Source organism: Terrapene carolina, unplaced genomic scaffold (assembly GCF_002925995.2).
Source record: "Terrapene carolina triunguis isolate 2854851 unplaced genomic scaffold, T_m_triunguis-2.0 Scaffold210, whole genome shotgun sequence".
NCBI classification, from domain to species: Eukaryota; Metazoa; Chordata; order Testudines; family Emydidae; genus Terrapene; species Terrapene triunguis.
The window spans coordinates 12,278,236-12,306,126 of NW_020664561.1; the positions used below are offsets into that span (position 1 = coordinate 12,278,236).

Genomic DNA, 27,891 nt, shown 5'->3' on the forward strand with positions numbered 1-27,891 from the left:
GCCTTGGGCGGGGTGCTGCTGCATCACGTCCCGTGACTTCCTCCCAATGAGGAGGGAAGCCGCTCCGGAAAAGCACAGCAAGAGAAACGCCCCCCAAAATGGCGACCACCCGGAGGAACGGGTCCCCCCCAAATAAACTTCCGCCCCTCAACATGGCCGACAGGAAGTGAGATTATCGAACCAGCAGAGCCTATCACCAGCGGGCTGCAGTGCGGCGGCTTCAGCCCGAGGAGGAGCGCAGTGGAGGGGCGTGTCCGGATGGAAACGCGGCTGGCGGAGGAGGCGTTCCGCGAGGACCAAGGTGGGAGAGCGGGGAAGGAGCGAGCGCGGAGAGGAGCCTATTATCTGCGCTCCAGGCAGTCGCTGAGCCAGGGAGCGGTGGAGATGCAGACACGGCAGAGAACCGGGGCCAAGCAGCCGGGGCCGGAGACCAGGCGGCGGGACGCTGAGGCTTCGGAAAGTGAGTGACTGAGGAGCGGTTGCCGACCCGCGCTGTTGGTGCGGGCGGGCGCGCGTCGCGCCCCTGCTGCATCCTCTGGTTCAGGGCACGTTGGGGTGCGGTGAAGGGACGCGGGCGGGGGCCTCGGAGCGCTGCGGGATGCCCAGGGGGAGGGAGCGATGTAATGGGGGGCGCGGGCATGATCCCGTACCAGCGTGGGGTGGGGGTAGACCGTGCCCCGCTCGCCCGGGAGGGGAGGGCGCCCTGGTCCCTGCCTCACCGGTCCCTGCAGCCGGTCGGGCTCGGCGGGGCGGGGCCCCGGGGGTGGGGGGGTGTCAGGGTCCTGAGCCCTCATTGGGTTCAGTGAGAGCTGCCGTGCTCAGCATCTAGGCTGGGGATCGGGGAGACCATCACCGTGGTGGGGGTCACGGTGCACCCCGTGTGCGTGCATGCTGGACCCAACACGTGCGGGGCTCCCCAGGGGAGAGGCACCGCTTGGCTGCAGCACGCTGGGGCTGGGTTGGGTTTCCTTTCCCCGTACCCCGCGTCTCAGCTTCTCCCTGAGTTTGCCTGCTCAGTGTCCGGAGGGGACAGCTTAAACGCAGCAGACTTTACTTCTGTCATTGGCAACTAAACGGCTTCAGAGGGGCAGGTGAATGAAATGCAGGCAGCAAAAGTCTCCTTCGCTAGCATGAGGGGCTTTACACGCTTCCCTTAAAACTGTTTCCAAGATAAGGAAGGCTGGGCAGACCCAGGTGGGGAAGATGGGGCAACCCGGCTCCATCGGAATCGTTAATGTGACAGTGACATCTGGCCAGTAAACTAATCTGGTTTAAGCAAATCAGTTGTGCTGCAAGAAACAGGGTCGGGCCAACTGGCTTTTGAAAGCAGAATGACATCTTTATTTTGGGTACAATTAAATTCCATTCTCTTACCTGCTTGCATCTGTTTTCTTTCGTACCGTCAATGTGTATCTTTTGTTTCTAGCAGGGTTGCCATTTTAAGGAGGGTAGAGTTTGCTATTAACCTTCAGTGGCCTGGCCTGTCTGAGGCAGGGAGAGAAGAGATGTGGTACAGAGGACATTCAGCTTGGGCATTGCGCTGGGCATTTTCCCACCAGTTTTTGTCTATGGTAAAAATCTTTAGGGAATCTACATGGAGATGGTTGAGTTGTGCAGTGTGCTACATTCTTCTTAGCTGTCTCCCCACAACATAACTTTGTGTCCAACATCAGTTTTCTTTCAAAGGACCAGAAGGTGTTAAAAATACACTATCTGCCAATGAATTGTAGTTATCAAATAGTTGACATGTTACATTAAAGTTGTATAGAAGGTATTTTTTAAAGTGAATCCCCAAAAGACTGGAATGACAAAGCTGAAGTTACTTGTACACCATTAATTCAGCCCCCTTGTAAATATTTATTACAATACAATACTTAATTATATGATTACATACTTTTTGTGGGCTCCTGCCTCGTTCGTTGTGCAGGTTGGACTCTGCACTGCGAAGGCTTAATTTTGCTACTCTTACTCATGTTGTGTAATACCATATGACTTACGCAGTAGCATTCATCTTAGTGAGTAAGGATAGCAGAATTGGTCCCTGTGTGTAAAGTGTGTGACATTTATATTTAAATAGCTCACTGAAACAAGTGAAGAGCCAGGCTGTGTGTTATACAATTGCTATGTCTGTTGACATGGAACACTTCCTCAATGGAAATAAAACGTACTCAAATATTTTTAACTAAATAACCTGTAGACTTGATCCTGCGCAGTGAGTTCACTCTTACCTTATTCCCTGTGCACCAGAGACCAAATTTTGCTCTGTTACTTCAGTATAAATTTAAAACATGGAATTCAGCTTTACTTTGTATCAGTGTTAATTGGTAAGCAGGCCTGCCTCATTCTCCATGTAGTAAATCTAAAGTGCGGTAAAACTTTTGGCTTCTACATAGTTCTAGATCTGTGCATGAGAGGGGGCTACTTTTATAGCTGCTCTCCTGCAAAGTTCTTCACATCCCTTAATGTATTTCACACTTCTCTGAATAGTTGTTTCAGGCTCTCTGCCGACTTTGTCAGGCTTCATTACATCTGTTTCCAGTCAGCTCACAGTTTGAATGTTCTCTGTGTAACCATAAGGGGTTTAGACTTCATTTTTTTTGTTTTTTTTGTTTTTTAAGAACCAGTTTAGTTTCTGGTAGGGATTTAAATACTGTTTAAAAAGTTAACTGTTTAAACAATAAAAAATATTTAATTTAAATGGTTAATTGCTGAGATCTATTTCGTCTCCTATCCTTGCACTCTTAAAATTAAGCAGGAAGGTTTAAGTTGAATAGTAAAGCCTGTGCATTTCAATATTTGATAATTCTTTTATGCACAACTTGCGTCTCTTATGTGGTTATATGAGTGACTTTACTAATTCAATCTCAGTGCTCTTATAAACTGAATAAAAATTGAATTTCCAGACTGATTCAGACATTTTTATTTCTATAGATGTGTACACTAAATTACCTGTTTGTTTCTAAAGTACCTGTTTGTTTTTTTTCTGTGACTGTTTTGAAGACGAAGTGTCCACATACAGAACCAGAAGACAAAGGGACAACACAAATTACAACAGCCAGACACACTTGACAGAAGGTAACAGTGGGCTTCCTTTCCCTTCCTTTCCCAGTTAGAGGAAGTCTTCCCCTCCTGGATCTTATGAATTGCTATCCAACAATAAATTAGTTCCTTAAAATATCTACAGTACCCAGTTTCAATAATTTACCTATCTGCAGAGAAATACTAGACTTCACTCTGCAGTATTACGTGTCTTCTTTCAAATACTTAAGGTAGGCACTAATAGATTTTAAATTGCTATTGCACAGTAAAGGCACTGTTGTGCTCTTTCAAATACACCTTAACAGGATAGTTACTGTGAAAAAGGTATCCAAAGCCCTTTGCAAGGAAATTAGTAGGAGTCTGATTCAGTTATTTTTTTGTATAGTCTTCATTAATTTATGATTAATAAAAAATATAATATTCCAAAAATATTTTTAATATTGAGGCCCCTTGGGTCTCAGCACATAGTTTAGATACATCAAAATCAAACATTTGTATGTAGGATTCTGCTAGGCCAAAAAAAAAACAGTATTTATTTGTTGTTCATACAGTGAAGTATTCTTGAATCAACGATTGGTTTCCTAATCCATTGGTGTTCAATTATTCCACATGATTAGGAATTAGAAGGATGGTATTACTAAACAATTTTTTTTAGGACTTGTTATCTTACTTTTATTGATCTCTGGGCCTCTTTGATGCTTTAACCTCTCTAGGATTAGGGTTTTTGGGGAAGGTTGGGTGAGAAACTTCACTTCCTCTTTAGCTCCTCGATGACGCATGGGGAAGTTTCATGGAGCCTGATCATTGATTCTTTAGGATTGATCTAGGGGCAGATTTTGGGGCAGGATCAGACATTGCTTCATTTAGAGAAGTTTGGTCTGACTCATGCGGTGAATGAATGACTTCAAAGCATGACCTGTCTCAGTCCCTGTCATAGAATCTTATGCTCTCACTCATTCAGGAGTGAATTCTGCCTGCCTTGCACCTTAAGCAAGTGCAATTTTTGATCTTCAGATCCAGAGCACTGGCCAGTACCCCTTGAACTAAATGAGTGACTGCTTGAGGTAGTGGATTATAAGCTTCTGTGTAGACCAGCTATTAGAGGGTGATGAGGCACACACTTTGTCAGTGGGTTTTTCAGCTATTTGCTATATGGCAGAAGAATGCTGAGACTTGAGGATCCTGGGATTAATTCCAGCCTCCAGAGGGAAGTGTCCTCTAGTGGTAATAGACCCTTCTGCCCCATTCCCCTTGCTTGTCTCTGCCACTCTCAGCTCCTGTTCCTGTCCCCGCATCCCCTTTGCTTCTGCTCCCACTTTGCTGCCAATACCCTGGATACACTAGCCACTTCTTGACCTGCACAGACCCTGCAAACCTCAGGAAAATTGCCAAACTGGAGTTGTGGACTTGAGAAGACCATGTTCTTGAAGAGATGGAGTGGAGGGTTAAAGTACTTGTGGGGGAGGAGTGACTGCTTTGGTGACTCCCTGATCTTATTTGCCATACCCAACAGTCTCATAAGAGTTAACAGTCCAGCCAATCAGAAACTAGCATATTTATAGAGTTTTTTTCTCTGGTTAGTGGAAGTGTGTCAAACTGTTCTATAAACCCATCAGAACCCAGTTTTTCAAAATGTTACACTTTTAATGTATGCTTCTCCCTTGTTTTAGGGAGTAAAAGTGCATTTGGCATAGTAGATATATCGCCTTTGGTTCGACCGAGTATAAGAAAGAGTCGACAGACAGGTAAATTAACTTTTAAACTTAAAGGGCGGGGTTTTTGCTAGTTGCAGTATAATGTTACTGAAACACACACAGGACTTGTGGGAGCATAGTTCAGTGATCACAGCAGGGAGTGGGAATTAGGGGACCTCAGTTCTATTTCTGACTTTGCTGTTGACTTGCTGTATAATCTTGGGCAAGTCACTTCATCTCTCTGCAATTTGCTTTTTTCTCTAAAAATGGGGATGGTACTCTCCTATCTCACAGGAGTTTGTGAGGATTAATGTATGTATGTAAAGCCTTTGAGATCATCAGATGGAAAGTGCTGTACAAGCGTATATTGTTTTACAGTGCATGAGTTGCAGTAATAGTTGGCTGGGATATTGCAACATATAGTAATTGAGTCAGATAGCATTGTGTGGTTTTGTAAAAGCACTGAGTAAATGCTATGACCAGTAGTATCTGTAGTTATGCAAGCTAAGAGAAGGGTAATAAGATCTCATGATTCAAGATATAAATTAACAAGGAGTCCGGTGGCACCTTAAAGACTAACAGATTTATTTGGAAATAAGGTGTCGTGGGTAAAAAGCCACTTGTGAAGAAGTGGTTTTTTTACCCATGACAGCTTATGCCCAAATAAATCTGTTAGTCTTTAAGGTGCCACTGGGCTCCTTGTTGTTGTTATGAATACAGACTAACACGGCTACCCCTGATACTTGAAGATATAAACTGACTCTCACAAAAGGGTTGAGAAGGGATCCTTCCCAGACCATCCAATGTATAGCATTACACTTCACCAAATGCATTATTGGGACTTGGCAGTATCTTCTCTGAAGCATCAAACATAGACCACTGCCAGATGCGGGTTACCGGGCTTGATAGACTAATGGTTAGGTGTAATTTGGCACATCCCGTGTTTCGTTAAAAAACAAAAATATGAAGGACATAATAAAGTTTTAATTTGCCAACCTCTGGCGGTTGGGAGGGGAGCTAGGTCTGTTTTACAAGTGAGTGTGCAGCCTTTGCAGTGTCCTGAGAAATGTATCAGTCACTGCATCAGATAACCACAGCACGAACATGACTGCTGCATTTCCTTCCTTTTTTTCTGTTGTTTATCGTTCTTGTGTTGTGTTTTGCCTTACAGAAAACACGGTCTCCAGTGCAAGTAGAGATTTCAAAAGGAATGAGTCAGGTTGGTTCAAGTGACTTTTTTCCCCCTTTAAATATTCTGGTCTGCTTACTGTTATAGGGTTGTTTCTATGAGTTTTGCTTGTTATGACTGTTATGCCCAGAGAGAGAGAGTGAGAGCACATGCAGAACAGAACGTTGCCACTGGAGTTTGCTGCTACTTGAAAAATGCCGAGATGTTGAGTGTTCCAAGTATAGACCTTTGACAATGTGCTATTACAATGACTTTTTCTGATTTCCTCCCCTGCCCCAATACAGTAAGGTTGAGGTCTAACTGCATGACACTAGAAGCTGATTGGGTGGATTTTTCTTTCGAAAGGATTTCAGTTTACTCAGAACTGCATTTGCTATGAGACCCCCATGAGTAGAACTGAAACTTAAAAACCAGTATCCCAGTGCAAAAACTTCAAATAGCATGTGACACAGTTGCAGCAATGACACTTAGGGTATGTCTACACCCAGCCGCTAGTTCGGCGGCTGGCAATCGAAGTTCTGGGTTCGACTTATCGCGTCTTGTCTGGACGTGATAAGTCGAACCAGGAAGTGCTCGCCGTCGACTGCGGTACTCCAGCTAGACGAGAGGAGTACCGCGGAGTCGACGGGGGAGCCTGCCTGCCGCATGTGGACCGAGGTAAGTTCGAACTAAGGTACTTCAAACTTCAGCTACGTTATTCACGTAGCTGAAGTTGCGTACCTTAGTTCGATTTGGGGGTTTAGTGTAGACCAAGCCTTAGTGGTTTAAGCGTAGACATTTACTACAGCGACAGGAGGGGTTCTCCCATTGCTGTAGTTAATCCACCTCCTCGAGAGGCAGTAGCAGGGTGGGTGGAAGAATTCTTCTGTTGACCTTGTGCTGCTTACAATGAGGGTTAGGTCATCTTACCTATATCATTCAGGGGTGTGGATTTTTCACACCCAGGAGTGATATAGATTGGTCAACCTAGCTTTTTAGAGTAGACCTGGCCTCAGGTGTCAGCTATATATATTTTTTTTTAAGCTATATATTTAAAATTTTTGTAAATGAACAAAGATTAAGAAGGTTATAAATGTCAGTGCTCTTATTGTTTTAAAAACAAAACCCTCCATTTTATAAGTGATTTTTGAGCTAAAGGCATGTTTTGGGTGCTGGAAGTATTTGTCATTTGGCTTCGTGCCTCATTGTCTTTACAGTTATCACGATAACCACATTCACTATTGTATATTGTATCTTATACACTGAATAATTTTGCAGATATAATTACGTTGCAGAGTGGATTTTGATACTGTAGGAATGGCTGAGCTCTATACCAGTTTTAAAAACTGGATTCTGAAGAGTTTAAAGAACAGTCTTATATGCTTTGGCTATCAGAAAATACTCTAGAAATGGTAGTTTCGAATTGGCTGGAGTGTTACCTACTGTTGGGTGTGTCAAATAAGATCGGTCACCCAAAGAGGGATGCTCTGAAGATCCACCATGTAGGTAGGTGATAGGCCCTGTCTAAAGCTGCTGATTACAGCAGTCTTGTGTTAGGTGTGGCTTGTTAACTCCTCCATTCCTATAAGGGAGGTGGGAGTGATACTCTGGGCAGAAGGATCCAGGGTCTGGGACAGTTAGGGCCAAAGGGAAGAACCTAGGAACAGCCAAGCCTGAGGCTCAGGCTGGAATTTGTTTCCCTTTTTGATAAAGCCAGACTCCAGGCAGGGTGACAGTTTGCTGTACTAAGAGCAGGTTAAAAATGCTACCTGCTCACACAATAACTTTTTCCTCCCCAGTCAGGCAGTTTGCGTTACTAGCTGGTGAAATTAGGCAAGATTTATACCCTAGTTTGTATCTGAGGTTCTACTGTAATAAGTAATTAATAGACTGCTGCCCCATCACTTAAAGCATCTAGCACTACAGTGTACTGGAAAATATACTGTAGGAACAATCCTACCCTGGTCCCTGGTAGATGGGATAATCAGCTTTTTCCATTACCAGTTTTCAAGATTTTAGAACATCAACGTCATGGGTCAAGTGCAAGACCTTCCCGCAAATCTAGGGAAGATGGGTTTTCAAGACTGTTGCAATATGCTATCAGAAAAGTAAATAGTCAAGGAACTCAAGACAGACTGCTCACATATTCAGAAACCTCTACTTAAAAAAAAAAAAAGTGCATGCAGTCTGGTTTGCACCATACTCAGCTTGATCAGAAAACTAGACTAGTCAGTTTCACTTTCTTAGATTCACTTCCTGGCTCTCATGCAATAGCACAATTGCATCTGGGTTTTGTGAGGGTGCCAGAGGTCCAACACTCTTGGGAAATATTTCACCACCAAAAGAATATAACACTGTTTTTGCTGAAGTGTTTATTTAAGTTTTCACAAAGACATTTCTTTATGCTAAGGGCTGGTCAACACACAGTTTAAGTACTGACTTACCTGTATCAATTTAAAACCTGATCGTTTGGATTGGTGCAACTCCACACTGTGGACACAATTATATGGGTATAAAGCTGCTTACATCCATATAGCTTATTTCCATAACAGAGTGTGAAGACAAGCCCTTTAATTTGTAAAGCTTTTCTTTCATGCAAAACCTGCATTTGGGGCCTTAACTACTTGTCAATTCATCTTTAACATTCTTAGGCTATCCAGACACTCATGCACTCCTAATAGTTTACACAACATACATGCAGGTGAATCGTGCAGATCATCTCGCTGTCTCTCTTTAGATGGAAGGAAAGAAAACAGAAAGAAAGTGATACTTATTCTAGGAACAGCTCACACCAATTTTTGTGCTAAATTTAAAATGTATTTTTCCAGTTTTAAAAATACTCTCCAGTTATCAAACAGTAAGAACAGCATAATGAAACATAAGATTAAAATACACTGCTGCAGCACATAAAAGCTGCAAATATGAAATCAGATGTCTATATTGTTCAATACAACAGTTCTTTAAATCACTACTATTACTTGAAGCGAAAATATAGCTATTAATTCCCTTACAGACTTTAGCAGTTCCAAAGATTTTTAACCTGGCTGTAATCATTTGCTACTGACAGAAGTTTGGGAAACACAGGAATTCACTCCAAGAGCAATTTTCAAATGTTCTTCTGTATGTCTTAGGCCCTATAACACTAATGGTTAATGGGGAGTCTCCTTTAACTCAGGTAACAGTGGTCTATCATCTTGGAGAAACTGGGCTGTGCGGGGGATAAAATTATGTAAACAGAAATCTCTGAAATAATAGCAAAAGGGTATAGACCGTCCTTTTCAGCTATGTAAACCACAGCTTGTTTTCTTTTTACAAGGTTCAGTGTCAAGTTCCTTTTAAGAAACAAACCTTTGTTTCACAAACCCACCCTTAAATAAATCATCTGCAGAATTAAGCAGTTATTTGTCAACTGGAGGGTTTTTTCATAAGCTCTCTATTACAGGAACAAAAGTCACAGGAAAGAGGAAGATGCAGAGATCTGCAATTTCGCTTCCCTCATGAAACTCATAAAGCACAGTCCACTCAGCTTATCTGTGTCCATGTGATTATAGGAGTAAATGCTATGATCAATAGTATCTGTAGCTATGCAAGCTAAGAGAAGAGTAATAAGGTCTCATGCTTCAAGATATAAATTAACAAGGAGCCCGGTGGCGCCTTAAAGACTAACAGATTTATTTGGGCATAAGCTGTCGTGGGTAAAAAACCACTTCTTCACAAGTGGTTTTTTTTTCCCCACGACAGCTTATGCCCAAATCTGTTAGTCTTTAAGGTGCCACCGGGCTCCTTGTTGTTGTTGTTGTTGTTGTGGATACAGACTAACACGGCTACCCCCTGATACTTGAAGATATAAATTGACTCTCACAAAAGGGTTGAGAAGGGATCCCTCCCAGACCATCCAATGCATAGCATTACACTTCACCAAATGCATTATTGGGATTTGGCAGTACCTTCTCTAAAGCATCAAACATAGACCACTGCCAGATGCGGGAGGGGGACATGCTGTTTACTTACACACTCACACACACAACCCCCCCCCACCACCACCACACACACACACACGGCTGGGAGAGGGACAAGCTTGCAAACTCAGTCCGACCCAGGGAAAGAAGCTGCCTGCAAGGAAGCTGCTGGTGCTGAGGGAGCTCAGCTGCTGGATCTGAAGCCCAAACTGCGCTTTGTTCGGCATTATGAACATTTCAGAGTTACGGACAACTTCCATTCCCAAGGTGTCCGTAACTCTGAGGTTCTACTGTAATAATCACCTTACAAATAGCCATTCAATTTATGTTTTGTAAACATCACAGATTTTATTACTTCAAAAAGATAGTCCATTAGTAGAACTAATTCACTTTTTTATTTGCACTGATATATTCATTTTGTAGATAGGAAATTCCTATTACATTTAAACAGGATGTTTAGAACCCAAGATACTACAAAAATTTTCTCCACTTGCTCACTTTCTAGAGTAAATCCTAATCTATCAGACAAACAATTTAGAGTGAAGCATATAAATTCCTTTTAAATAGGCAAACAGACTGCTATTAAATCACTGACTGACACTGTTGCAACAGAAGCAATTTTTTAGTAGTTAAATCTCCTGGAATCCCAAAAGAATTCAATAAAAGTAAAGCCCTGTCTGAGCTTATTGGTTTTTGAGAAGTTTGAAAGCTGTACATATTTCTTACATGCTATTAGGGCATAAGATAGCAGTCTTCCCTAAACTGGCCTTGGTGGCCACTGTGAGCCACAGTGTTTGCATTATATAGGGGAGTTTTTAACTATTAATTGCAAATTTAGGCTTGGAAGAAGCCCTGGTACATTTTTAGAAGTGAAGTTTGAAAGAACTTAATGTAGGAAGGCAAAACTGAGATCTTGAGCACAGTTTGAGAGCAAATGATTATGAATCGCTTGTGCAGCTATCAGCCATGTAAAAATACCTGGCCTAATGGATTTGTTGTGAATACAGTGGTGACTGTGACACACTTGAAGAGTAAAAAACTTTTGCTAATAGTTGCTATGCCCCTTTTTCTGTAAGTTCTAAACTAACCTCCTCCTTTGGAGGTGATGGGGAGCTGTAACTGCAGAAAAGTCTAGTGTAGCGTAGATATTACTGCAGAAATCAGTAGTCTTGTGGTTCCCCAGTCATGGGCCATAGTAGCATCAAGAGGCTTCTTGCCTCTACCAGCACCATTTCCCCCTACTATGTGTTGATCCTTGACTTTTTGCAACCTTGTGTTTCAATATGAGATTCCTACTTGTGGACTGAGATTTTAAAACAAACCAAAAAACCACATTTATCAAAAGGAAATAATTGTATTTGTGGAAGGAATATTAAACTTTATGCTTCAGGGCTTAAGCCAATCTATAACTACTAGAGATCAGGAAGAGACTGAACGTGGGGGTCATATTACTCCACATCTGCCAGTTGTGAGGTTCTTACCCCTACCTTTGAAGCGTCTAGTGCTGGCCACTGTCAGAAACGTGATAATGGACTAGATGGACCTCTGGTCTGATCCAGTCTGGTAGTTCCGATCCAACTCTGTTCACTTAGAGCTCTCAGGTTTGTTTAGACTGAGGCTCCTGAATTGGAAAGACCATGACTTCAATAATACCTCACAAAAGAATATTGCATTGTATCTTTAATACAAACTTAGCCCTGGTCTACACTACGAGTTTAGGTCGACTTTAGCAGGGTTAAATCTAATTAAGCCTGGACACGTCCACACGACGAAGCCCTTTCTTTCGACTTAAAGGGCCCTTTAAACCGGTTTCTTTACTCCACCTCCGACGAGGGGATTAGCGCTAAAATCGGCCTTTGCGGGTCGGATTTGGGGTAGTGTGGACGGAATTCGACGTTATTGGCCTCCGGGAGCTATCCCACAGTGCTTCATTGCGACTGCTCTGGACAGCACTCTCAACTCAGATACACTGACCAGGTAGACAGGAAAAGCCTCGCGAACTTTTGAATTTCATTTCCTGTTTGCCCAGTGTGGAGAGCACAGGTGATCACGCAGAGCTCATCAGCACAGGTAACCATGATGGAGTCCCAGGATCGCAAAAGAGCTCCAGCATGGACAGAATGGGAGGTATGGGATCTGCTCGCCATATGGGGAGACGAATCAGTGCTAGCTGAACTCCGTAGCAGTAAACGAAATGGCAAAATATTAGAAAAGATCTCCAAGGCCATGAAGGACAGAGGCCATAACAGGGACGCACAGCAGTGCCGCGTGAAAATTAAGGAGCTAAGGGAAGCCTACCACAAAGCCAGAGAGGCAAACGGAAGGTCTGGGGCAGAGCCGCAAACATGCCGCTTCTACACGGAGCTGCATGCCATTCTAGGGGGTGCAGCCACCACTACGCCAACCGTGTGCTTTGACTCCGTCAATGGAGAAACATGCAACAGGGAAGCGGGTTCGGGGTACGCAGAAGATGATGAAGACAATGAAGATAGCTCACAGCAAGGAAGCGGAGAAACTGGTTTCCCCAACAGCCAGGATATGTTTATCACCCTGGACCTGGAACCAGTAACCCCCGAACTCACCCAAGGCGTGCTCCCAGACCCCGAGGGCACACAAGGGACCTCTGGTGAGTGTGTACCTTTGTAAATATTACACCTGGTTTAAAAGCAAGCGTGTTTAATGATTACTGATTAATTTGCCCTGGCAATCGCGGCCAGTACAGCTACTGGAAAAGTCTGTTAACGTGTATGGGGATGGAGCGGAAATCCTCCAGGGACATCTCCAGAAATCTCTCCTTCATGTACTCCCAAAGCCTTTGCAAAAGCTTTCTGGGGAGGGCTGCCTTATCCCGTCCGCCATGGTAGGACACTTTACCACGCCAGGCCAGTAGCACGTAGTCTGGAATCATTGCATAACAAAGCATGGCAGCGTATGGTCCCGGTGTTTGCTGGCATGCAGACAACATCCATTCCTTATCTCTCTTTGTTATCCTCAGGAGAGTGATATCATTCACGGTCACCTGGTTGAAATGGGGTGATTTTATTAAGGGGACATTCAGAGGTGCCTGTTCCTGCTCGGCTGAACAGAAATGTTCCCCGCTGTTAGCCACGTGGTTGGGCGGGAGGGGTGAAGGGATCATCCCAGAGAATTGTGTGTGTGTGGGCGGGGGGTGGGAGGGTAATTGGGTTTGTGCTGCAAGTTAACCCTGAAACTGCAGCCCCTCCTTTTACATTGCAAACCCATTTTAAATGGCCAACCCAACGGGTCCTTGGTATGGGAAATGAGGGCGCTACTGTTTGAAACCATTCCCACATGTTATGAGGGTTAAAAAAGCCAAAAGACTGGCTTACCATGGCTGCCTGCAAGCCGAATTCTGTTGCCTGGCACCGCGTGAGTGATCTCTCACACCAAACCGGCAAGCCCTCAATATAAGAGGAAAAATGCGACCTTGTAACGAAAGCACATGTGCTGTGTAATGTGAACAGCAAAATTTAACGTGAAAGAGTGTACCCATTGTTCTCTAAAATGTCTTTTTTTAACCACCTCTCCCTTGTCCTCCACCAGCTGCAAATGTTTCTCCTTCGCAGAGGCTAGCAAAGATTAGAAGGAGAAAACGGCAGACTCGGGATGATATGTTCACAGAGCTCCAGATGTCCTCCCACGCTGAAAGAGCACAGCAGAATGCGTGGAGGCAGTCAATGTCAGACTACAGAAAAGCACAATATGAACGAGAGGAGAGGTGGCGGGCTGAATCGCGGGATGAACAGAGCAAGTGGCGGGCTGAAGATGATAGGTGGCGTCAGCTTGCAGACAGAAGGCAAGAGTTGATGCTCCGGCTCCTGGAGCATCAAACTGATATGCTCCAGCGTATGGTTGAGCTGCAGGAAAGGCAGCAGGAGCAGAGACCGCCGCTACAGCTCCTGTGTAACCAACAGCCCTCCTCCCCAAGTCCCATTGCCTCCTCACCCAGACGCCCAAGAACACGGTGGGGGGGCCTCCTGCCACCCAGTCACTCCGCCGCAGATGATTGCCCGAGCGTCGTAAGGCTGGCCTTCAATAAGTGTTAAAGTTTTAAACTGCAGTGTGTCCTTTTCCTTCCCTCCTCCCCCACCCCTCTCGGGCTACCTTGGCAATTATCCCCCTAATTGTGTGATGAATTAATAAAGAGTGCATGAATGTGAAGTAACAATGACTTTATTGCCTCTGCAAGCGGTGCCCGAAGCGGGGAGGGGAGAGTGGGGTGGTTGGTTTACAGGGAAGTAGAGTGAACCGGTTGGCGGGGGTGGAGGGTTCATCAAGGAGAAACAAACCGAAGTTTCACACCGTAGCCTGGCCAGTCACAAAACTCGTTTTCAAAGCTTCTCTGATGTGCACCGCGCCCTGCTGTACTCTTCTAACCGCCCTGGTGTCTGGCTGCGCGTAATCAGCGGCCAGGCGATTTGCCTCAACCTCCCACCCCGCCATAAATGTCTCCCCCTTACTCTCACAGATATTGTGGAGCGCACAGCAAGCAGCAATAACAATGGGGATATTCTTTTCGCTGAGGTCTGAGCGAGTCAGTAAGGTGCGCCAGCGTGCTTTTAAACGTCCAAATGCACATTCCACCACCATTCGGCACTTGCTCAGCCTGTAGTTGAACAGGTCCTGACTACTGTCCAGGCTGCCTGCGTACGGCTTCATGAGCCATGGCATTAAGGGGTAGGCTGGGTCCCCAAGGATCAAGATAGGCATTTCAACATCCCCAACGGTTATTTTTTGGTCTGGGAAGAAAGTCCCTTCCTCCAGCTTTCGAAACAGACCAGAGTGCCTGAAGATGCGAGCATCATGTACCTTTCCCGGCCATCCAACGTTGATGTTGGTGAAACGTCCCTTGTGATCCACCAGGGCTTGCAGCAGCATTGAAAAGTTCCCCTTGCGGTTTATGTACTCGGTGGCTTGGTGCTCCGGTGCCAAGATAGGGATATGGGTTCCGTCTATCGCCCCACCACAGTTAGGGAATCCCATTGCAGCAAAGCCATCCACTATGGCCTACACGTTTCCCAGAGTCACTACCCTTGATATCAGCAGGTCTTTGATTGCCCTGGCAACTTGGATCACAGCAGCCCCCGCAGTAGATTTGCCCACTCCAAATTGATTCCTGACTGACCGGTAGCTGTCTGGCGTTGCAAGCTTCCACAGGGCTATCGCCACTCGCTTCTCAACTGTGAGGGCTGCTCTCATCCTGGTATTCTGGCGCTTCAGGGCAGGGGAAAGCAAGTCACAAAGTTCCATGAAAGTGCCCTTACGCATGCAAAAGTTTCGCAGCCACTGGGAATCGTCCCAGACCTGCAACACGATGCGGTCCCACCAGTCTGTGCTTGTTTCCCGGGCCCAGAATCGGCGTTCCACGGCATGAACCTGCCCCAGTAACACCATGATTTGCACATTGCTGGGGCCCGTACCTTGTGTGAGGGCTGTGTCCATGTCAATTTCCTCATCACTCTCGTCGCCACGCTGCAATCGCCTCATCGTCTGGTCCTGGTTTTGCTTTGGCATGTCCTGGCTTTGCATATACTCCAGGACAATGCGCGTGGTGTTCATAGTGCTCATAATTGCCACGGTGATCTGAACGGGCTCCATGATCCCAGTGCTATGGCGTCTGGTCTGAAAAAAGGCGCGAAACTGACGGAGGGAGGGAGGGAGGGGCAAGTGATGACATGGCGTACAGGTACAGGGAATTAAAATCAACAAAGGTGGCTGTGCATCAGGGAGAAACACAAACAACTGTCACACAGAATGGCCCCCCCAAACATTGAACTCAAAACCCTGGGTTTAGCAGGCCGTTGATTTCACGGAGGGAGGGGGAAGCAAATGAATACATCTATTTTTTTTACATCTTAAGCTGGCAGCAGACGGTGCAGCATGACTGATAGCCCTCGGCATCTTCTGGGTGCTTGGCAGAAGATACTGTACTACGACTGCTAGCCATCATCGTCAAGACGGTTCAATAGGACTGCCGGCAGGACTGAGTCTCCAGGAGACAAAGCATGTCTGCCCAGGTGCCTCTGATTGAACTGGAGTACGACGACGACGGATACCAGTCGTAATACACCATCTACTGCTAAAAGGCAAGGGGCTGCTGCTGTGTAGCAATGCAGCCCCACGTCTGCCAGCACCCAGATAGCCGATGAAGGCTACCAGTCATACTGCACCATCTACTGCCAAAAGGCAATTAGCTGCTGCTGTGTAGCAATGCAGTACCACGTCTGCCGGCACCCAGATGACATATGGTGATGGTGAGCTGAGCTGAGCGGGCTCCATGCTTGCCGTGGTATGTTGTCTGCACAGGTAACCCAGGTAAAAAGGCACGAATCAATTGTCTGCCATTGCTCTGACGGAGCGGGAGGGGCCTGACGGCATGTACCCAGAACCCCCCGCGACACTGTTTTGCATCATCAGGCATTGGGATCTCAACCCAGAATTCCAATGGGTGGCGGAGACTGCGGGAACTGTGGGATAGCTACCCACAGTGCAACGCTCCGGAAGTCAACGCTAGCCTCGGTACTGTGGACACGGTCCGCCGGCTTCATGCACTTAGAGCATTTTATGTGGGGACACACACAATTGACTGTATAAAACCGATATCTATAAAACCGGCTTCTATAAATTTGACCTAATTTCGTAGTGCAGACATACCCTTAGAGTTAAATATAACTAGGGGGTGGGTGTGAAACTGAGAGTTAATAATTATCTCATACAGATGAGAAGTTCGTCAACTAAGATTTGAAATGAAAAGGAGTAATATAGAAGAACTGTTTTAGATGGCAGGAACTGCAGAATAGGCAATGATATTTTTATGAAGGAATGCTGAGAAGGTTGGTATAACACAAGGCAGGAAGGGGCTATTTCTTTAACAAAAACAAAAAAAACCCTCTTCAAACCTGTATTTATTTTTGTAGTCTTAAGAGACTACAGTCAGTCTGAATTGGTCACCTTTCGCCTTCGAGGTGCTGTACAGCTCTGCTCTTCCATTCACCGACCTCTTCTCTGTTCGTGCTCCATACTTTGCCACCCCTGTGCATTTGGTCACCCTTTTGATTTCCTCCCACGGTCAGCTCTGTGCCATCTATCATGCTACACCCCTACTGAACGCCTGAAATATCCCTCTGATTCTGTGCACCATATGGTGGTACCTCGCTCTTTCAAATCCTTCTCCTAGCTTGATTCTCTTGGTTGACCTGCCATCTTGCTGGACTTTGCTCTTTCCAAGTATTAACATTACCCAAGGGAGAACTGTAGTGCCCAAACAGTTACACAAGTTGGCAAAATAGCAACTAAACAAGATATGTACATCCAGTAGTTTCTTACAACTTTTCCTGTTGTAGACTTCAACTTTTGGTGTCCCATGGTTAGTGTAGGCCATAAACTTCTTGAGACAGGGACCTGTCCTTTTATTCTGTGAAATGTCATGCATACAGGTAGTGCTGTGGCTATATATAATAGCCTTTGAGTTGTGTGGCAAGCAGTTCTTAATCTTTATATAACCTGTTGTCTTTGCAGATGATGGGGAGGAAGAGGAGGAAGACGAAGAGGATGCTGATGGCTACAGTGATGACAATGAATCTGAAAATGATGGAGAAAATTATAAGAAGACTAATGTGTATCAACCACCAAGAGATAATGGAAGTGATGTTTTGCAGTCGTCCCTTCTTCTGTCAAAGGGTTTGTCTCCAATGATTATCAGTTCAGTTTTTTAAACTTGTAAACTTTGGGCCAGAACAAAGCAAAACATAACAAGATATCATTACAGTACAGTACTGTATACATGGCAGTACAGTTTTGTAGTTCAGTGTAGCATTCTGAAAATTTGGGCAGAGAGAACCACTGTTTGATATGTATGAAATATTTATACAGTTGAGACAAAGTGGGTGAGGTAACATCTTTTATTGGACCAAGTTCTTGGTGAGAGAGAGAGAGAGAGAGAAAGAGGCTTTCAAGCTACATAGAGCTCTTCTTCAGCTGTGGGGAAGGTACTAAGAGTGTCACAGCTAAATGAAAGATTGAACAGATAGTTTATGCTAACTACTTATGATATATTGTAAGGGACCATTCAAGGTGAAGTGGGCTAATAACACCCCTGAAGTCATAGGACTAAAAGGGGGTTAGTGGGTTACAGATTGTTGTAATAAGACATAAATTAGTGTCTTTTTATTAAGACCATGATTTTTAGTGTCTAGCAAAGTTATGAATTTAAGCTCCCAGGCTCATCTTTTGACAGTGTTGTGCAGGTTTCCTTTGAGGATGAGGACTGATAGGTCAGATATAGAGTGATCGCTTTGTGAAAAGTGTTTGCCAACAGGTGATCTGGTATTTTTGTCTTTTTCCTGTGGGAGTTCATTTGAGAGCTTAATTACTGGTTTCACCACATAGTTGTTGAGGCATTTAATGCACTGGATGAGTAGGACCCATGGATCTTGAAGGGTGTTTTGTGTGGTGGTGGTGGTGTTGATCATTGTATTAGTGGAGATATGTCTGCAGGTTTTGCGTCTGTTGTTCTGGCTGGGTCTGGTGCTGCTTTGAGTTGGTGTGCCCTGGTCTGTGGTGTCCTGGGCTTCTGATGATGGACATTTGCCATCTCTTGCTGGAGGTTGTCATCTTGCTGAAAAGTAACAAACATGTGACACAACATAGTAGCCAAAATTCATTTTCTAGTCTGCTTAAATCCTGTTTAAACATGAGAAATCTACTATAAATCATTTAAATATAATAATGTTGAAGTTCTCCTAATGTTATTAAAGGAGTATTGTTAATTTGAAACCTAGTCAGTTGAAAAAAGCTCCTTGACAATTTTTGTGGATTGATTTATTTATTTATTAAATTATCACTATACTGTTGTGTTAGGCCAAAATGCTCAAAAGTGAAATCCTAAATTTAAGTGCACATATAGGCCCTGGTCCTGCAAACACTTAAGATACATGCTTGATGAGACTCATGTGAGTAACTTTACTCATATGTGTTTCCAGGAGTGGGGCCATAGCCGCTTAATTAAGTGGCCTTATTTTTTTTTCTAGAAGAGCTGAGTTACTGAAAGCTCCCAATGACTCCGGCAATGGAAACTGACTATACCAAGTGCAAATAAAGTGATGAAAGAGAATTTTTTCCTCTACTCTTTCTCAGTTATAGTTATCTTAGATGTGACTTGTAACAGTATGAAAAGACTTTTAGACAGAAGTGGGTTTTTTAAAGTTGAGGGCCCCTTTAAGACATGATTTAAGATAAATTGATTTGCAGTTTCTACAACTGATACTAAAGTGTATGAATAGATACCCTGGTGGAGGACTGGGTGATTGAAGACTGGTAATAGATTATGGTATGAATCCAGTCAGGTCAAAATCGAATCAACTTGCTATACTTGCTTATGGGAGAAGACCAGGGGAGCAGCCAGGTGCACCAACCTGACAAAGCACGGAGATGAACTGGACTTGGGAGATGAGAGAGGAGGTGCATGCAAAAGCAGAGCTGTGCTGGCCTTCGTTCAGATTCAAGGAGGTGGTGTATAGCACCTACACAGTCGATATGCTTTAGCACCCTTGCCTCTCAGACTTCAGGTGCATGGTGAGGTGGCTGCCCTTGTTGTTATTAAACAAGTGGTTTTGGTTCCAAAAGGCATTAGTCTGGTGGTGCCTCTCATGAGAATTAATTTCACTTTAGTTATAACTTTCCATCCTCTGCTTAGAACTCCAGTGACTGAATTCAAAGACTAGGAAATAAAGACAGCTAAGGGCTGGTCTACACTAGGGGGGGGGATCGATCCAAGATACGCAATTCAGCTACGCAAATAGCGTAGCTGAAGTCGAAGTATCTTGGATCAAATTACCTGGGGTCCACACGGTGTGGGATCAACGGCCGCGGCTCCCCCGTCGACTGCGCTACCGCCGCTCGCTCTGGTGGAGTTCCAGAGTCGACGGTGAGCACGTTCGGGGATCGATATATCGCGTCTTAACGAGACGCGATATATCGATCCCGGATAAATCAATTGCTACCCGCCGATACAGCAGGTAGTGAAGACATACCCTAAGAGTGTAGATAGGGACAGGCTGCATTAGAAAGAAGTGACTGTTTTAAATCTCCCCCTGCATCCCAAATGCCAAGCTGCCCTTTGAGTAGCAGTTTGGAAGTACTATGTCCATGACTGATTTGTCTCCAAATTGGTCAGTGTCTGTTAAATTTATGATCTCTGTTCATTTTATTGTGGTGCTGCTTCTGTGATTTGAATGTAATCCTATGCTGAATTTCAAACAATGAGCAGCCACCAATGAGGACACTGCCCAATGTGATGGGCATGTGTGGCTGCAGCTGAGCAAACGCTGTGTGTTGAAGTATTAGACATGATTCATAGCATTCATGTCCCATATGTTCACTTCTGAGTGTTCGTTCTCATAAACCTCTGATCAGGGTCAATAGTTATAGGTTATCTCCTGGGATTCTGGGCTACCCTTCCATTACCCATTCATCTTCCTTGCTCAGATTCTGCTTGCCTGTTTCTGCTAGTGTCCTCCACTCTCTCTCCATCTGTGACTATGCATCTATATACCTATCTGTATATGAGATCTTTCATCTTTGAGGCAATTGCTGTGATTACACAGGATTTATTTGACTCAAGGAGACATAAATGTAGGTGGTTTTGTACCATGTGAGTAAACATTACATGTACCCTCACTGAAACCATAACAACAGATAACTGCATGGTGTGCACATTCATACATGCTGATGGAATGCAGTTTACACTGTCCTTTTCAGGAGTTATTGTTTAGTATCTTTTACTGTCTCATATTTTTTACATGAATACTCCCAAGGCTCACTTTCATATAAAAGCTTGCATTTTGGGTTATAAAGCACTATCTGGTCCAGTTTTCTGATGGTGTTACACAGCACATTGGTGGGCAGAAGTAACTTTGAGGACTGAGATTGTGCTTGACAAAACTACTTTTCTTCTGTTTCTTGAATCTAATATGGTAACGGTATTGCTTTAAATTATGCATATGTTTCTTCTGTTACTATGTTCCAGATCCCCCAACAGTTGTACAAAAACAACCAGTGTTTAACCAGAAGACGACATTCAGGAAATCAAGTATGTGGATAAAACTCTGCCTCTCGTTTACCTATGTATAGATTGATTGCTATTTTCTTTTGGTGGTTCAGCATTTGAGGAGTTTGTTAGCGCTACATAAGCATGTTTGGTTATTTGTGCTTTTCTGAAAAAGGGACCTGTGAGGAGTGTGGATGGGAAACTGAAGCTGGTCTGCCAGTTGAAAGAGATCAGTTTGCTGGCCTGAAACAGTTGTGAACATGCCATTGTATTTGTCTCTGGAGATGGGACAGGGCTGGCTTTGAACTCTTTGATGCAAACCTGAAATGAAATCCTTTCCAGCTGATTATTTGTTAAAGTAGCAGCTAGGACTGCTGAGTTCATAGTCCCTTCCTCACTTCTGTTAGTGAAACAATGCTGGCTAAGCAGTGTTCTCAATGAGGTCAGGTCATTTAACCTTTAATCTTTCTGCCTGTTTTACTGTAGAATTCATCTACAAAAAGCAGAAGCTAGACTGAGTTTAGAGCTAAAATCAGTTTTCATATGATTTCTCACCCCTTCCATTGATAACTAGATAAATGGATCAGGATTCTGTCATCTTAACTCCCCTTCCCTCCAATCACTCCAACAGATGAAGCTGAATCTCAAGTTCAACCCAATACACTGAAGAAGCATTCACAGCCTGCAGCCAAAAGTAAGATTTATGCTTTCAGATCTGTTTAATGTATGTATAGCATTTAACCATTTTCGTGCCCATCCTTGTATTCAAGGCCTTTAACCTGGTGCTATATAGTGGGTCCTGCTAGAACAGACCTGCATTACACATCCTGCTTATCAGGAGACATATTTTCAGCACTGAGGGAAAGATAACTCAAGAGGCCTCTCGTCTAATCTCTGATTTCCACCTGGTCTGCCCTCTACTCCTTTAATAAACTCTGGCATCAATATGAGATTAAATTTGGGGCACACATAGTGATAGTTCTGTGTTCCATTGTTTTTTAAATTAGATGCTTCAAATTCAGTTGTAGTAATCTACAGAAAACTTTTGTCATCCTGTCTTCCGATATATTTAGGATCCAAGAAATGCATCTCCTTGATATGGGTCTGATCCTGCTTACAAAGAAGTCAATGGGAGTTTTATTAGTGACTTCATTGAAAGTAGACTCAGACCCTGTAGGATTCAGGGAGGAGGAGAAGATTTTTAAAAACATGATACAAGCTTTTTTAATGTTAACAATAACCCTGGTTAATAGTTCAATCATTGTTAAATTAACATTTAAAAAACAAACTTGTAATCCATCTTCAAATGTCTGATTTCCCATGCATTTCAATGGTAAGATGCATTTCCTGTGTCCTCTTCATCCTCTGCTTTTACTTTTTGCGTTCTCTAAATGAATGGATGAGACCATTTCACTTCTGGGTTCTTATGCACTAGCACACTGATTCTCAAACTTTTTGTATTGGTGACCCCTTTCACATAGCAAGCCTCTGAGTGCGACCCGTCACCCCCTTATAAATTAAAACCACATTTTTTATATTTAACACTATTTTAAAGTGATATTTGTATGTTTAATATCACTTTTCACAGCAGACTTACTAGCGCAGACTTCACAGCAGACTTGGTAGCTAGCTGGGAGGCATGTACTTGCAACCCCCACATAATAACCTTGCGACCTCTAGTTTGAGAACCCCGGCACTAGCACAATGCAGTAATGTTTGAGTTGCAAACAATGGCGAAGAATGTTCATTTTGTTTAAAAATGCCTTTGAGATTGGTTTCTATGGCTTTACTTTTTTCCTTTCTGTTGCCTTCAGATTTTGTAGAAGATTATTCTTACAAAACTTAAATATCAGGCCAGGTTTGACCTGCCTCTTTAAGATACATTTTTACTGTGTTTTTAATAATTTATTCTTCTTTGATTAGATATAATGGTTAGAATGTGAGTGAGCAAAATTTTCAAAAATGCTTAAGTCCCATTTTCAAACTGTGACTTGTGTGTTTAAGTTGTTTAGGTACTTTTGAAAAATTTACCCGATGTCTTGCATTACCCTGTAGTTTTTCCTCCAGGAAGTTAAGTCCTTCTTTCTCACTCCAGGGTGTCTCCATTATCTTGTGGTGTTCAGTTGTTTATGGGATAGGAAAATGGGTCTTTTCAAATGTCACTGTTCACTCATCCATACTAATTGATTCCTCATTGAGCATGACAAAAGCATTTGCTTATTTTTAACATCCACCCCCTCTCCCCCCATTCTCTTTTGTGCAGAGCCTGTTGGACAGTCCAGTGCAGGATGGTTTAGGATGTGCATTTTGGTATTAGCAGTAGCTTCCGTTACTGTTGTATGGCATGTCTGGAAGAATCAATCCTCTAAGACTTTGCCGAGGGAAGAAATCAAAGTTGTGCAAGCATTTGAGACCCAGATGAAGAAACTTAGGAATGTCTATCCAAATCAGGATCCAAGACTGTGGGAGAGAATCCAAATGTTCCTTGTGAAACGACTCAATACCACCCATCCCCACTCGCAGCCTGCCATCTTACTGCTCACAGCTGCTCAAGAAGCTGAAAAGTCTCTAAAGTGCTTAAGTAACCAGATTGCTGAAGCTTATTCCTCCTCCCTGAGTGCTGCCACAATCAAGATTGATGGGGCTGGAAAAGCCACGCTGGATAGCGACGTCGTCAAGCTGGAGGTAGATAATAAGCTAAGCTCTGGGTTCAAGGAAGGTAAAAAAGCAGCTGTGGTGCATCGATTTGAGTCTCTGCCTGCAGGCTCCACTTTGATCTTCTACAAGTACTGTGACCATGAAAATGCAGCATTTAAGGATGTAACTCTTCTGCTAACTGTCCTTCTGGATGAGAAGTCCCTGAGAAAGAACCTCAGGCTGCTGGATGTTGAGGAGAAAGTGCGGGATTTTCTCTGGGCCAAATTCACCAATTCAGACACTCCCAGCTCCTATAATCACATGGACACAGATAAGCTGAGTGGACTGTGGAGCCGCATATCTCACCTGGTCCTGCCTGTTTGGCCTGAAAATGCTCTTCCTAAGGAGGGCTGCTTACAGATGGATTAAATATAAGACATGGGAGGATAGGAAAACAGTGTTGTGGTATCTGGGCAGTGCAGAACTTAACTGCTGAGCTGAGGCAGCACACAATATTCTCTATGCAGAGCAAGGACTGGTAGGGTTGTTCCATTTAAAAGAACTGGAGTTCTCTCTAGACAATTGGAGAGTGTAAGTATGGAGCACAGCTGTTAGGTTGGTCCCTCCTCAGTAACTCATTGGGCCTAGTGATCTGTAGGTAGAAATTGTCTTGCCCCCATTGTAGAGCCATCCCTCTGTGTGTAAAGCTATTCTTGTGTGCAGTAGACAAGTGTCTCACTGCTGGAAAAGTTTCAGCAGAAGGTAGTACTGCCATTGGGTATGGCAAGATAATGGGATCTAGCGGATTCTACAGACTTCTCTCCTGTCTCCTCTACCTACTTACAATCTACCAGAATAACATTCCCCTCTATTCTCAGAGGCTTAATTTTATTAATTGGTAGTAGAGATGGGGCTACATGCATCCAACCATCGGCTTTCTTTCTGCAGCTGACCATGGCCTTGGGTATAAGTTGCCTCTGCATGTTTCCTAGACTGGCTGAATTGTATAGAAGATGTTCTGGTTCAGGAGAGACTTCTCAAAGCTGTTTTTGTTCTGTTTAGAAGAGCCTGGTGCCCCCTCTCGCCTCCTTCCTCCCCCCGCTCCCCCCAACTTTGGAGGCTGGGATGAACGAAGTGCAAGTGATTGCTCCGGATGTTGTTAACACGTCAGTTAACAAAATAACCCCTTAGTGCATCTGCTCCCCAGAGCACCCAGGAATCCTCTGTTCTGCATCCAGTTTTAAGACATACAAATCTCAAGGAGGAAATGTTAAATGCTGTTCCAGTGTATGCTAAAAAAGCCTCACCACACCCTTCTCAAAGGCCTAAGATGTGTACAGTCTGAACAGATTATTTTGGCTAGGTCCAAAGGTTTTATTCGAAAAGAGTATTTTTACATCAAGAGGATTTGTTTATTACTGTTGTAAGCCTTGTCCCAAATGACTCCCCAGTGTGTCTGCATAAAACCTGCTGCTTCCTATGTAAATTTTAAGAAAAACAGACTTCATATGCATGTGTTGAACATATTTTATTGAGTGGCTCATGCCAAAAATCCCTAAAATTTACCACCGATTAAAAATCATGTATGTATTTCTATACCCACAGAAGAATTGTCATACTTTCATGCCTCTCTACTGCCTAGTATCTCACCTTGGATGTCTCTTGCTCCAGATCCATTCAATTTTCTTGGATTTGAAGGAAACTGCTCATGTTTAAGATACATTTTCTTATAATAGCTGTCAGATTGATGGCACTCTAACACATCCATTACTCAATCTTTCCTTTGCCTTGCTACAAAAGTCCTTAAAAGGGACTTATCTGTAGAGGGTGAAAGGGCAGCTAAGTCCCCATGCTAAGACTACCAGAAAACACACTGGTTTGCGATCTGAAATGAGCTGGATTAATGACCGGTGCAAGAAAACTCCATAGACTTGGAGCTGTGACCACTTATGCCAGTGGTGGATTTGGCCCTTCTTCTTTGAGAACTGGAAACTGACCACTAATTTGTTTTATGTAGAGGTATTTATACAGCAAAGAGACATGGAAGTGCTGCCATTTTATGTGTGTAAGACCTGCTCATGAAGAAAAGAGATTTAAATGTTAAAACACTTCACTGGACAAGTGTTTTTTAAAATCGTATGTTAGTTTATCGGTTGGAAATGACCAGTGATGATTTGTAAATAATTTAAAGAAACTATTTTAGTAACCATTAGAAATAAATTTACCTATTTGTTTTATAACCTGTTCTAAGACTGCTGATAGAATTTTAAGATGTGGTCAACTTTTTTTTTTTTACAGGCCAGCATTTTCAACTGTAGTTACCTCTGAAAATCAGTCCACTTTGATTTAGGTACTTGAATGTAGACTTAGGTGCCTGATTTGGGGCACCTAAACTTGACAACTTTGGCCAAGATCCTTGAATTATACGTAAGTCCAGACAGAGCTGTTTGGAGAGGCGGAGGCTGGTCTACGGAGACACCCCCCTCCCTGCGCTGTTACATAAACTTCATGAAAATAATCTTTGGCTAGCTGGGAGAAAGCCGCATCACATTGTAGATTGGGAATGTAGCTGGGAACTTCCTCTTATCTGGTGTTCTTGCATCATTTCTTACTAGGGACTCTGAATCGGACATACTTATTCTGGGTTGTAAATACGTTTGTCTGAGATTTTTAACCTTGTCAGCTGTCCTTTTCACCTCACCCAGACAGTTTGCATTCAGGCTGAAAACAAGAAGTTGTTACCTGCTTTTAATGTAGAAGGCACCTGTAATTGCAGTTAGTTTTTCAAGATTGAGGGAAGAATGATGCAGTCTCTACTCTGCCACCTTGCAGGCTGCACTTCAGTTTCCAGTCTTTTTAGTAATTGGTATGATGGAAGTAATTCACAGGTGATTTCTTACCTATCTAAGTATTTCCACACAGGCCCAAGAGCTAGAAAACAGAATAATGCTTGGCATTTATAGGACATGTCACTGGAGGATATCAACATGCTTTACAAGCATTAATTCATTAAACTTCACTCCACCCGGCAATTATACTTTTTTCTTCTTACTTCATGTACATTTGATGCTTGTGAAGTGTCAGTGACAGCCCTGGAGGTGGAGGTTCTCTATTGTATCACAGAACAGTTACAGCACAGACCTCAGAAGTGCAGGTTTCTCTACACTATTCTAAGGTGCCCCAACCATGCACTGGAGAAAACACCCTTAGGTAGCGTAGTCTCCTTTCCTCTGTGAGACTGCATCTAGGAGACTGAGAGTGTTGGACCAGGAATACTAGTCCTAACAGGCCACTGAGCAGCTGTTAAAATAATCTCACGATCACAACCAGTACAGAGCAGGCTTCAGTTTATGACTTGGAGATGAAAGGCTCCATGTTCCTCTACCAATAATTACTTGAGCCACCCAGTTCCCTCAGAAGGGAGCTGATTTTGAAGGGCTGAGTGTTTAGAAGAGCAATTTTTTTTCTGCCTGAAAAGGTAAAATGAGACCTTGTTTAGTACATGCCTCTCTTTTACTCCCCACTGAAGATGTAAAGGAATATCCGATATTCTTTGGCTAGCTGGGATAAAGCAGCATCATGTTACATGTATGTAAAATGGAATATAGTTCCAGATGTAGATTGCAGCACTTATCTCAGGGTGGAGAAATAAATTTAAAAGAGAAAAGCTATAACCTGGCCCACATTTGACTGTTTGTATACCACCTCATCAGTCAGGTGAAGTGAGGGCTGTATACACCCTTCACATGGTGGCTGCTGACCATTGTCCTCTTCAGGCTTCCCTTTCCATTACAATGTCACTCCTGCTATTGAAAGTCTTTTCCAACCACTCCACAGCACCTTGGCTTCTAGAGCAATCTCCTCACTGGAGGGTGAAGCTGAGTTGGATCTAGCTGTCACAGACCAGTGAACCCAACCCATGGAAATGAGTTAGTGTGCTCGCAGCAGCTAGAGCAAGGAAAAGTGTAATTCACCTGTGGCTGATAAAAAAATGAAGTGCTACTTTGTGTTCTGCAGGCATATGCTGGAGTCGTGTTTTAAGCTTTGGTTGGAGATTCTGGGTGGCGGTTGGGACATCATCTTTAGTGTTTGCAAGTGAAAATGAAGGGGAGCTGAACCAATTAAAGTAGCATAAAGTACTGTGTAAATACTGTGGCTATTAGCAGCCAAGGTCCAGTGGAGTCAGTCAGGAGGAAAACAAGTCAGTTATATCAGGGCAAAAACTCTGAAAGAGAGGAACCATAGTCTAAACTTAGAGGGAACATAGTTACCTATGTTACAGACAAATAATCAGGGCAATTGATTTGTTTTTAATAGTGATGAACA

At 43.6% G+C, this 27,891-nt stretch overlaps 1 protein-coding gene across 1 annotated transcript; it reads left to right on the forward strand.

The window, feature by feature from the left end:
- The first annotated feature begins 258 nt into the window (after positions 1-258).
- On the forward strand, positions 259-24,223 carry LOC113407225 (torsin-1A-interacting protein 1-like). The gene is made up of 8 exons (XM_026655453.1): positions 259-460; positions 3,001-3,075; positions 4,710-4,784; positions 5,905-5,952; positions 17,400-17,561; positions 20,908-20,970; positions 21,560-21,622; positions 23,192-24,223. Exons 1-8 carry the CDS (start codon positions 259-261, stop codon positions 23,992-23,994), a joined length of 1,491 nt encoding a protein of 496 aa, XP_026511238.1. The 3' UTR covers positions 23,995-24,223.
- The last annotated feature ends 3,668 nt before the right edge of the window (positions 24,224-27,891 follow it).

Coding starts and splice junctions, on each gene's coding strand:
- LOC113407225 (XM_026655453.1), top strand. CDS start 259: ATGGAAACGCGGCTGGCGGAGGAGGCGTTCCGCGAGGACCAAGGTGGG. Junction 3,076..4,709: donor CCAGACACACTTGACAGAAG/GTAACAGTGGGC, acceptor CCCTTGTTTTAG/GGAGTAAAAGTGCATTTGGC. Junction 21,623..23,191: donor TTCACAGCCTGCAGCCAAAA/GTAAGATTTATG, acceptor TCTTTTGTGCAG/AGCCTGTTGGACAGTCCAGT.